At 38.7% G+C, this 13,028-nt stretch overlaps 1 protein-coding gene across 3 annotated transcripts in view; it reads right to left on the reverse strand.

Annotated features, from left to right (window-relative positions):
• PSPC1 (paraspeckle component 1) overlaps window positions 1-13,028 on the reverse strand; it is a 109,003-nt gene that overhangs the window by 95,020 nt on the left and 955 nt on the right. For all 3 annotated transcript variants that reach the window (XR_006680433.1, XM_004714835.3, XM_045294028.1), the window contains exon 2: window positions 3,269-3,570. Coding sequence is in view for 2 of the 3 variants with exons in the window: in XM_004714835.3 (XP_004714892.1) it covers window positions 3,269-3,570 (302 nt within the window). In the remaining variant the exon portion in view is untranslated. The remainder of the gene's footprint in view (window positions 1-3,268; window positions 3,571-13,028) is intronic.

A 13,028-nucleotide genomic window follows, 5' to 3' on the forward strand; every position in this document is an offset into this window, starting at 1 on the left:
CTACTTGAGCCCTTGGTATCAGCACCTCATTTTTCCCCCTCCCTTCCTGTTTCCCCTGAGATGCCAGACTTTATCTTTGGAATTTTAAAATGCTGATAAGTGGCATTGGTCATACATTTTATTTCTAGTCAAAAAATATGTTCCTTGGACAAATTTAAATTGCTTAGTAGAGAATTGATCATGTAATTCAAAGTATACTTACAATGGAATAACAAATAGTTATTATTTCCCAAACAACATGTCATTATAATGTCTAAATTAATGTCCATTATAATGCCAATGAGAAATGTTTAAGGGGAATTAATTACCAGAACTGATGACAAGGATATGTTAAAAAATTCTTTCAGGTCTGTTAATCCCCAGAGTACCTAGTTCTATAAGTCTCAGCCTGAAGGCATTCAGCTCAAGCTGCTTTTCCTGGCTCTGCAAGTCCAACTTCCCCAATTGCATTCCCCTCCACGAGCCAGCTTCCTGCACAAAAGTACTTGTGGGTTGGAGAAAGTCATCATTCTGTTCATGCTCTGGCTCCTGGTTCTGCTGCTGCTTCTCTTCTGATAATGTAGTTGGTAACCTGAGTCAGGAGGTTCACTGCATAAGTATCTGAGGCCTAGAGGATGAGCTCCACTCCTGGGTCTCACTGGTCATCAGATCCTTCCTGCTTCTCAGAGGGCTTATTTTCTGGCACTTTCTCCACATGCCATTACAATTTAGTCATCTCAATACAATCATTGCTGCAATCAGTTTTAGAACTTTTCTTCTTCCTTGTACTTAGTTGTTATTCTTGTAATTATTTTTTTAATTGTGGTGAAATATACACAACAAAACCTTCTCCAATTTAACAACTTCTGCACGTTTAATTTAGTGCCAGAGGGCTTATTTTATAAACAGTAGGCTGCCACTCCAGTGAGTGAATCCTATCAGTATCTTAACCACCTTAACCACCTTTTTACCAGGTGCTTGCTGGGAAAGATCATTTGATGGGAGGTAGACTCTTTGCCTAGAAGAGCCACATTAAATAATTGTCTATTCCTGCACATTGTACAATGTAACATTCACGATACCTTTTTTTTTTTTAACAAAGAGAGGACAGAAAGTGGATTAGTGATGCAGAGGGATGGGAAATGACTACCATATGACTTTGGGGTTACCTTCGGGGTGATGAAAACACATACTATCGAGTCATTTCCAACTTACAGGACAGAGTAGAACTCCATAGGGTCTCGGGTTGTATGTCTTTTTTCTTTTATTTATTTTTTTTAATAACAGCTTTATTGCCACATAATTTACATGTCATACAATTCATGTATAGTTCAATCATATCAAAGAGAATTGTGCAACCATTACCATATAAATTTTAGAACTCCCACCTCCATGGTTAAATTACCTTTAAAATGAGTCGTGCAAATCAGTCAGTTCCAGGTGCTCCCTCCCTTCCCCCCCCTTCATTTTTTATTCCCGAAATCTTTTCCCTCCCTACCACCCACCCCTGCATTCTCTATCAACCTTTGTATGAGTTATTATCACAAAGCATCCACTCCTCCTGTGCATCACCTTTTAATGATCTTTTTCATTAATTTTTAATTTCATTAAAATAATAAAATGATCTTCACTCAACACATTTTAATTTAATTTAAAATGAAATTAAAAATTGAGTGAAGATCAGCTGGCTCAAAGACCTTTTAAGCAAGATCAAAGCTAAATGAAGATGTTGTTAATGACAAATCGTAAATCAGGACAATTCTTGGTATTTAGCAAATTAATCAAGAGAGCAACACCTAATCAAAACAGCAACTTCTAGTGGGATCTACAACACTAATTCAATTCAAGGTCAAGAACGCAGATCAGGTTATGGAAGAAAACGGTCTGTAGGGGTTCCCTCAGGAGCAATCTTGACAGATTTTCATGGGAGCTTATTCGGAAGTTTTCAGAAAATTGGAAAAGGGCAAAAAAATGCTCCAAAGAATTTTTTTCCACACAATGCACCTGTTCATTCTTTTTTTCCCCCCCTGTTCATTCTTTAAAAGAAGTCTAAGAATTTCAGTGGGAAGTTTACACACACACACACACACACACACACACACACTCACCACCACCTCCCCCTCAAGAGTCCTGATCCTACTTCTTTAGATTTCTTTTTGATCCCAAAACTCAATGACCATTTAAAAGGAATGCAATCTCAGTCCAAGGATACCAAAATTTCTACTTTGATGGGAAAGGTTTAAAGAAATGTAAATACCGCCTGCATCAGTATACAAGGAGGATATGGCATAAAAGCAGCAGCTTCACATTTTGATTTTTTTTTGCCTAATAAAAAGTTCTGTTTTTGTAAGATATGATAAAATAATAATTTATAAATTATCAAGGGTTAATGAGGGAGTGGGGAGTGGGCAGGGAAGGGGGAAAATGTGGAGCTGATATCAAGGGCTCAAGTAAAAAGAAAATGTTGAGAATGATGACGGCAACAAATATACAAATGTGCTTAACACATGGATGGATGGATGGATTGCTATAAGAGTTCTACGCGCCCCCAATAAAGTGATTAAAAAAAAAAAAGATTGTTTTTATAGCAGTAATTTTTTTTTAACTTGGCTTACTATCAAGGCCCCTAAAACAGATAACCTGAGTAACTAACGATATACCACACTTGAAAATATCAGTTTATCTGGAATATTTTATCATCTTGGAAGGAAGTTACAGGAAAAGATACATAGTGAATGTTAGAAAAATTTCTTAAAAAAAAAAAAAAAGAAAACTGGGTTATGTGAACACACCAAGTCATTTGATCAGGATAATATGATGGAAGAAATCAATAGAATAATCATGTATATGGCAGGCAGGACTACGTTCAGAAAAAAAAGGAATTGACAAATAAGAACTTAATGGATAAAAAAAAAACTTAATGGATGTTGAAGAGGAAATAAATGAACAAGAGGAATTGTCAAATTCTACAATAAAAAGGATTAAGCTGTTGTTTCTCTTTTTCCTTAAAACTAAATCAATGGCTTAAGCTACTTGAAAACGTGGACCAAAATACTGATCCCTATGTTGAATCAATAAATTGAAAAAAGTACAGAAACTCCAAACTCACAGCAGTAGACAAAATCCCGTATTATATTAAGGATTGACTCAACATCTACTTACCAGATGTTAATAACTGGAGAAACTTCAGGTGTTAACAGTAGAAAATGCAAAGACACACAAAATGCGAGGACCCAACAAAACCCATTGCAAACGGAGACAGAAAAGGACAAGAAGCGTGAACACTTACGTTGTTAACAAGAAAGCTCCATCCCCACATCTTTCCAATGCCTTTCGGGCAGGAGGCTTGGCTGCAAATTCTACAAATCCTTTTCCGGTAGCTCTACCACGGTCATCCACAACCACAACAGCTTTCTCTACTGGACCAAACTGGGAAAAGGCTTGTTCTAGAAGCTCATTGGAAACAACTGGAGAAAGGTTCTTCACCGTTAAGGCTGCTCCATGCGTGGCAAAGCGAATTCGGAGAGGTCTGCTCTTCAAAATGGTGCCATCCAGCTCTGCTTTTGCAATTTCAGCCAGTGTTCGGGATTCCTTTTTGGGAGGAAAAATGTATGTTTTTACAATTGATAGCAACACAACTAATTTAAAACAGTAACTTGCTTCTAGGAAGGAGAACTGGATAGCTTTAGAAATAACTGGGTCACTTCTGCTTTTGTGTCAATTGAAGCATCATATACCTTATATTAATCAAAGAATAACTGCTCAATATTTTCCATAAAAAGTTCCAAACCCATTGTCAGAAGCATCTCTTTGTTTTTCTGTTTATGAAAACTATTGGCTAAATATTGAAAGCAGAATCAGTCTTAAATCTCGTACATGTAAGAGGACTTTTAAAAGTTTATGGAAAAGCAGAATTAAAAGAATTTTTTCACAAACATTTTGATGCCCCTTGGTATCAAAAGAAAAAATGCTTTAAGAACATGTGCCAGTTAGCAGAAACTAGTAAAAATAGAACTACCTATACCTTACATATTTTTCATATATCTTATTAAAAAATTATTTTATACTACTATAACATAGAACTTTTTATTAGGCAAAAAATATCAAAATGGGAATCTATTGCTTTTTTGCCATATCTTCCATGTAAGTCTGCATACTGTTGCAGGTGGTTATTTCCATTTCTCTACACCTTTCCCAAAAAATTCTGAGCATCAAATTATCAGTCTCAGTATCCTTTTATCTGTGTGTGTGTGTGTGTGTGTGTGTGTGTTGTTTGTTTGGTAGCTGGTTGGTCTATGGCTGCTATTGGTACAAGTTGGTCTAATCGTGTTGTGATTTTGTCTTATTAAGACCACCAAAGTAAAAATAAAGACCACCAAAGTAAATCTGAGACATACAAACCCCACGGACAAGCAGACGGGAGTCTGGGCTCTTACTTAACTCTATCCCCAATTCAAGAATAGTTAGGGCTGATAACATGACCCTGCTCCATACTCACCTTCATGAGAGGATCACTGAAGATAAAGATGCTACAGAGCAAAGTGTGGTGAAGAAAGCAGATGGTGTATCAATTGGAATGATGTCTGGGGTCTTACAGGCTTGTATTCAAACAAGCAGCCATCTAAGCCAAGAGTCAACTAAGTCCACAAGGAAGAAGCAGACCAGTTTATGTGACCCAAAGATAACAATTACAAAATTCAAAGATAGTGAAGGGAAAAGTATCAGAGCTAAAATTATGAACACCGTTTGGAGAAGGCTATGGAGGACAGTGGGAACCCAAAACTCATCTAGTCAGACTGAGCAGCTAGCAGATCCACTCTAGCCACAAGCAACAGTATCGAGCAGCCTTACTTCAGGCAGAGACCACTGTAATCTTGATTATGCTGGATCAAACTCGGGACTTGACCAGTTGACCTCTTTATAGACCCAACCTGATTTGGTTCTGGGTGCAAGTATCTTACTTATTCCATGGCAGAAATTTCTTCTCTGGCTCTTTGAATGTTGATAGGGGGTTATTTTTATTGTCTTTATATTATTATTATTATTATTATTTTATCCTTACCACCTTATTTCAATTTTGTTTTTTATTGTTTCTGTGGGGTTCCCCAGTTTGTGATGCACAGGAAGAATGGATGCTTTGTGATAATAACTCATACAAGGGTTGATAGGAAATTTAGGGGTGGACAGTAGGGAGGGAAAAAATTTCAGGGAATAAAAAATGAAGGAGGGAGGGAGCACTAGAAATGACTGATTTGCACAACTCATTTTAAAGGTAATTTAACCACGGAGATCGGGTTCTAAAATTTATATGGTTACGACTGCACAATTCTCCTTGATATGATTGAACTACTGAATTGTATGGCAAGTAAATTATGTGCCAATGAAACTGTTGGGGTGGGGGAAGCTTATGCTTATTGTATGGCCGGATCAATACCAGGCTGGCTTCTAGCAACAAGTGACCTTGAGTCTCCCCCACCCATGCAGAGCTGACCAGAGCTGGCTGAAACAACTAGCATCAAGTGGCCTTGAATCTCCCACACATACCTGCAGAACTGACCAGAACTGGCTAATGGCCCGCTTTGTTCTCGACCCGGCACTCTGCACCCGGCACAAATACACCCGGAACCAGTTAGACACCTTACATTCCAGGAACCCGAACATACCTGTCCATATCAGCAGCAGCCCTGTAGCCTGCGATGCGACTCCCACAGCCCGGACATTGTGGACTGTGGGACTTTGCCCAGGCTGGGTTTTTTTCTCCCTAATAAAGCCTGTTTGTTCTAATTTGAATGATTTGGTTTCTGGCGCCTCTCGACTACCTTACACTTATTTTTCACAATATTAAGTAGTTGTAAGTCAAAGTATCTCAAAGTAGGCACTATATATATGAGGGTAAGTAAAAAATTATGAAGGAAGTTCAAAAGGCTCATGGAAATATGGTATGGAAATATAATGGAATTTTTCCTTTCGTTGTATTTTCTTGTATTGCTGCTAGAGTCCCAGTTGATAAATGTGTGGTAATAATCTCTTTTAGAAAAATTAATACAAGACTAGTCCCAAGAACTTGGGAATTAATAATGCCCCAAATGTTCAACTCTTGCATTGGATGTGATTCAGCTCCATTTTCTCCCTACCCCTCCATTAAGTATAATAATCCCCTCATATTTCTGGATTCTGTGAATCAATGCAGTGTTCCACAGAAACTTATAAAACTTTTAGAAAATGTCTCACCTGGTGATGAGTGCTGTTCAATCCATAAGCCAAAGGCATTGAAAGGAATCCTATACACAATTACTCACAAGCAAATCTCTGCCCCCAACCCCCCAACTTCTTACCAGACCCAAACACGAAAAAGTCCAGTGATGACAGTTACATCAAATCAATAGTACAATCAAATTAACATATAGCCCTTCATCTTCTCAATGATACATACTCAAATATAATAATCTATTCTCCACTCCTGAACTATATCTTATTTATATATATGTGTATGTATGTATGTATGTATATGTATATGTATGACCAGGGCTCCTCTGGCAGGATGTTTCTTGCAGGCATTGGCTTCCTCCTAATTTTAATCATACGACAGGCTTTTTCCCCAGGCCACTGCAGAAATAGCTTTTCTCCTCTCAGCTGTAGCATACCATTCCTTCCTTACATCCAGTACCAGTACCAGTAGCCATGCTTCAACTAAAACAAAAAACCAAACTCAGTGCCACTAAGTGGAAGGCAGCTCATAGCAGCCCCATAGGTCATCCAAACCCCGAGAATTTCCCAGACTGTAACTCTATGAAAGTAGAAAGCCCTACCTTTCTCCAGAGAAGCAGTTTATGGTTTCTGGTGGCTTAGAAATGCTGCCCTTGCGGGGCTAGGTACAACATGCTACCACTATGCCACCAAGGCTCCCATCCTCTAAGGCCACTTTCTCAACCTTCCTAAAGCCGCGATGCTTTAATACAGTTCCTCATGTTATGGTGACCCCAACGATAAAATTATTTTTGTTGCTACTTCATAACTGTAATTTTACTACTGTTATGAATTGGGCGACCCGTGAAAGGGTCGTGAAAGGGGTCCCAACCCACAGCTTGAGAACGCTGCTCTAAGGTCAGATCTTAAGACCTCATCCTATTCCTGTTCATTAGTAGACAATATCCTCCAAAATGGAACTATAGCCATAGGCTATAGAAGCTGGAAGGGCTGTATTAATTTGACTATAACTCAACATGCACATGTTTATTCCAAACAATGGGGAGATCAGTGGGTGTCTGCAATCAAGCTCCCTCAGCAAAATACTTGTCAGTCTCATTAGGATGCCTTCCCCAAAAAAGATCCAATCACAACAGTGGCCTTCCCAAGGGGATATGCTAAATCAGCTAAATTCAAAGCTGGGAGGTCAGTTTGAATAGCTTTAGTAAGTCTTTGGAGTTCCAAAGGGGTAATCTTGATAAGCTTTTTGGAAGAATACATAGGGGAAGTCTTGATTTTACCCTTTCAGGATTCTTTCTATTCCCAAAACTCAAAAAACATTCAAAGGAACACAATTTAAATCCCTGAAGGGTGCCAAATGTACTGTTTTGACATGGTGGGATTCCAAGAGTGCATAGTACATTAGGAAATAAGTTTGAGAGAGGAAACGCTACCTTTAGAAGTGTACATAGATCTAGATGGAGGGTATGTGGAGACACAACAGTTCCATATTTTGATGTATTTAATAAAAAGGCATATGATTTTGTAATAATACTTTCATTATTTTCAGACAACAGAAAAGTGGATGAAGGGAGACCGGTTAGTGTAAGACATGAAATAATAACAATAATTCATAAACTGTTAAGGGTTTATGATGGGGTAGGGAAAGTGGGAAAGCGAAGGAGGGGAAAAAATGAGCTGATACCAAGGACTCACGTAGAAAGAAAAAGTTTTGAACTTGGGGATTCTTAGAAAATGCTATTAAAGGTCATGGGGGAAGAACACAGCAAGTCCTCATGCCTCCTGAACGGTGTCATAAAAGAGAAGAACATACAGAAATAAAACCACAAACTAGTTAGACAGATGCTAAGAAATGCCAAGAATCCCCCCCCCAAGGTTACCAGAGCTGGAAAAGAAAAGGGTCTTCCCTTACAACGAACAGAGTCCACAGACAATGATTAACACGCTGAATTCAACCTCCAAAACTAAGAAAATTTATTTATTTATACAGGCATCTACTTTGTGGATATTTTGTTACAGTATCCCTAGGGAGCCAAAATCCTAAACCAGACCCCACTGCCATCAAGACAATTCCTACTCTTACCAACCCTTATAGGGCAGATTAGAACTGCCCCATAGGGTTTCAGAGGTTGTAATCTTTCTCCCACAAAGCAGTTGGTGAATGAGAACCAAAGCCTTCTGGTTAACAACCTAGTTCTTAGTCATTGAGATGCCAGAGCTCCTCACATAGGTAATCTAAACCCACCGCTGATTAATCAATTCCAATTCATAGCAACTCTATATGGTTTCCAAAACTGTAAAATATTTTAATGCATAATCTCATTCTTTTATTTATGTTGGGAGGGGGTGGGAAATCTATTTTTTGGGGGGGTCTATTTTAAAAGATTGTTACTTCAAACGCTTTCACATGTACAACATATTTCTTTTTTTTAAAAAGTTTTATTGGCATATAATCCACATATAGTACATTTCAATAGTTCAATCTTATCAACAAGAGTTGTACAATCAATTTAAGAACCTTTTCCTTCTTTTACTCCTTATTATCAGCTCACCCGCCCCCCCAGCCTCCCCTGACAAAACTCTAAAATCCTTATGAAAGCAAAAAGCCTCATCTTTCTCCTGCGGAAGTGGCTGGTGGGTGGGTTTGAACCCCTGACTTGTGGTGAGCAACACAATAATCCTATAAGCCATCATCAAAGTGCCTTCTGAAGTGAGGTACTAGGTAACAAAATACGGAAATTCACTAATATAAACTGGAAAGAGCCTTTATGTCAATCAGGAGAAAATTACCTTGCAGGGCACATCTGCATTGTGAAATACAGTATATACAGTGCATGGATAAAGAAATTTGAAAAATAACAATTTTTGCACGAAAATTTTAAAGCCAGTTGCAATTGCTGAAATAATCTAATACTATGAAAAGATAAAAATTCTAACCATACAGGTTTGATTTTTTGCGGAAAAATTACACACAAAAGTTAATGTGGCCCCCACCCCCTCTCTCTCGCTCCTTGGTGATTGGACTAGCATGCTCTGTTTTAGCTAGTTCTCTGCCACAACCTGTGTTAGCTACACTACCTGTGGGCCAAGCCAACTTGTGGATCGTGTTACTAGAGCATGAAGCTGGATGGTCGAACCTGTCTTGCTTGAGTTCCAGACACCATCAGGGCCGGCCTCACTAAACTCCCAGGCTACTGACTGTTGCTGTCCCACTCTGCTGTCTGCTTCCTTGACCTTGGATCTGGCAGCCCACATGAGTTGAAGGACTTCCGTATATTAACTGTTTCGTGGAAGTGAGTTGAACTGAACCCTCTGTACTGCTGTGTGGACTAAATTAGCTGTTATAGTCCTTCTCACTGTATAAACATATATATAAAGTAGAAAAGAAAAAAAAAGTTAATGTGATCACGTCCAGAAAGTTTTAGGGAGCAAAGAATCTTATCACTAATGCTAAAACTAAGAAAACGCCTCCCAAAACAAAAAAGGAGAGGTGGAAATAATATACTACCAGACAGGTTCAATGAATAAATTTTGCAATACCTTCTATAATATTTTAACAATTTTAAATTTGCATTAGATATAGGGGGGTTACATTTTGGGTCATACATGTGGTCTTCAACAACTCTATACTTATTAAAGCCCCAATAGTTTGCCATACCCTTCTGGGATTTCTCTTCTGCCTTCTGTGGAATACTCTTCTCCTTCACCCAAAATTAACACCTCTCTACATTTTCTCGCCCCTGCTTTTTTTTCTTTATTTTGTTATTTTAAGTCTTTTTTTAAATCATTTTATTGGGGGCTCGTATAACTCCTATCACAATCCATATATACATCCATTGTGTCAAGCACTTTTATACATTTGTTGCCATCATCATTCTCAAAACATATGCTTTCTACTTGAGCCCTTGATATCAGCTCATCCCCCCCTCCTCCCTCATGAACCCTTGATAATTTACAAATTATTATTTTGTCTTATCTTACACTGACCGATGTCTCCCTTCACCCACTTTTCTGTTGTCCATCCCCCAAGGAGGAGGTTATACATAGATCCTTTTAATCCGTTCCCCCTTTCCACCCCACCCTCCCTTCAAGTTCCTTGCTTTATACACCATGGAAACCATCAGTCTGTTTCCTTTGGTATGAAACCGTTTTCTGGATTTTTTGTTATAATTATGATATCACACAATGTCTGTCCCTTTGTGATTAACTCATTTCACTCCGTATAATGTCCTCCACATCCATCCATGCCATACAATGTTTTGTTGCTTCAGCATTATTCTTCACCAATGCATAGTATCCCATTGTGTCTCTGTACCAAGATTTACCTATTCTTCTACAATGAACACTTAGGTTGCTTCCATCTTCTGGCTATTGCAAACAGTGCTGTGTTTGTGTCAAGCCTGACTTCTTCGGGTATACACCCAGCTAAGGGATTGCTGGGCCATATGGAATTTCTATTCTGTTGTTTGATTGTACAATTTTAGTCCCACTAGCACTGAGGGTTCCAATATTTCTGCACCCCCTCCAGCATGTTATTTTGTTTGCTTTGGTTTAATTTTGCCATCAATGCCAGTGTGAGATGGTATTTGGTTGTTTAGATTTGCAGCTAGGATGGTTAGTGATGGGTGTGCATTTTATGTTTGTTAGCTACCACGAGGATGTCCATGTCCGTCACTCATTTTTTAAATTGGATTATTCATCTTTTTCATGTTTAGTGTTGCAGGTTAACATTTAAATGTTTAATATGAAGCATAATTGAAAAGAAAAACATTGGGGGGGGGTTGTGATACCACAAAGACTAAGTAAAATAAGTTCCACTTATCTTTAATTTCTCTAGAACATGTTCTCAAAGTCTGGCGAGCATCAGAATAACCTGATGGGCCAGGGTTGATAAAATTCAAAACTGTTGTGCCTCACCCAGTTATTGATTCAGGACGTATGGTAAAACAGCCCTAGAATTCCTTTCTCTAGCAAATACCAATTAACTGCTAAGGTGAGCAAATTTTCAGAGACAGTGTCAATCAGCACTGCCAGCACATATAGCAGACAAAATTATGTAAGTGGCCTTCTGTTTACACTATGGAAGATCTGAAGCTGTAGGCCATGGGCCACACTTCACTGTTCCAGAAATGTGGTTTACTAAAGCTAAGAGCAGAAATTGAGTTCAGGTCAACTACTATCAGTTTTAACTACTACATTAAAACTACGTAACTAAAAGGTACTGCTACTTTAGTTATCTAATTTAAGGTGACAGTAATCAGCCAATCCTAAAAAAGAACACTCAGCTGTGGGTCTAAACGTCTACAGTAAAATACATCAAAATAAAAACAAATAACTATCTATTTCATCCCTAACCAGTTATATTGAATCAATTCTTAAGTACTAAATTAACATTTATATTCAAAAGCCAGCTGGTCTTTGGGTAATTGTGTTCATGGGAGCAAAACTATTCTTGAGATGACCTGTAAATTCAGGTGATATATACAATGAGGTTATTTTGGCTCTCATGATCTTTTTCAGCTTCAATTTAAATTTACATATGATCAATGGATGGTCTAAAAGCAGTGGGCACCCTGGCCTTATTCTGATATTGAGCTCATCCATCATCTCCTCCCACGGATGTAATCAAGTTGATTCTCGTGTGCTCCATTTGGTGAGATGTATGAGGAACAATCACTCTGAATGCTGGAGGGCAACTCTCTCTGCCATGGAGGCTATTCCAACTCATAGCGACCCTGCATAGGTTTCCAAGGTTTTGTAAAGCTTTCCAAGAACAGTGTGCCTCATCTTTCTAAGAGAAGCGATGAATTTGAACTGCCAACCTTGTCATTATCAACCCAACAATACTAACAGTGAGGAAATCCTGGATTCTCAAGTGACCTGAAGCTTAGTTTATCACTAAGGTCTTATTTTCCAACTATCAAGCCTTCTTTGTTTCCAATTTCCTCTTTCCAATCACCAGTAATTATCAATGCATTTAATCCTTTTCACACTGCAAACATTGTTAAAAACCTTCAATTTCCTCACCTTTGTCATTTGATTAGTGGGTAAATTTGAGTAAAAGTCCCTATTAACAGGTTTCCTTGTAGCCCCATAGGTTATATTATCACTGACAGGCTTCAGTGTTTACCAAAGTAGTCAATACTGCCTCCCTGGAGGATGCTGGGACAATTCAGGGAGGCTTGCAAAAGTAGATCCCTACACTTTATTCTACATTATGGGGTGCAGGGCAGACGTTTTTAAATGCTAGGAAAGCACTGAGTAATTTTCCTTGAATTGGGGGGAAGTAAGACAAATAGTTTAGGAACCAGTGATTTAGATCAAAAGGTTTTGAATATAGAAAGGGCTTTAAAGCTCAGGGGAAGATGCCATAACCTTTTAGCAGCAGGTGAGTCAAGTTTTTGAAGGCCCTTTGTAAAATATGCAAGTAAAATCTACTAAATCCATCCTCACCCCTCCCAAAAGATGGAGAAAATAATTTTACATTAGATATGTAACAATTCACCATTGACCCATTTCGATTAATTTCTAAAGCAGATTCGCTAAGATTCATTAAAAAAATTTATTTTAACAAAAAAGTCACTGCCACAATTCAGTCTCACAGCGACCCTGGAAGAGGGTCTAGTTGTCCTATTGGGCCCCCAGACGTGGACTGTCAGGACCCCATCTTTCGCCAGATGAGCACCAAGCGCCGACGGTTCGAAGCTGGGCGCTCAAGCACTGCACCACCAGGGCTCCAAGGTCCTTCCTACCCACTGAAATGCAAAGACTCCTCATCTGATGCAACTTACCCCTCCCCTTACAATTGTGCCCCCACAGTGTCCGCCCCCCGCACCTGCCCC

The sequence above is a fragment of the Echinops telfairi genome, unplaced genomic scaffold (genome assembly GCF_000313985.2).
Source record: "Echinops telfairi isolate 266 unplaced genomic scaffold, ASM31398v2 ScPeMD7_2565;HRSCAF=3150, whole genome shotgun sequence".
Lineage (NCBI taxonomy): Eukaryota > Metazoa > Chordata > Mammalia > Afrosoricida > Tenrecidae > Echinops > Echinops telfairi.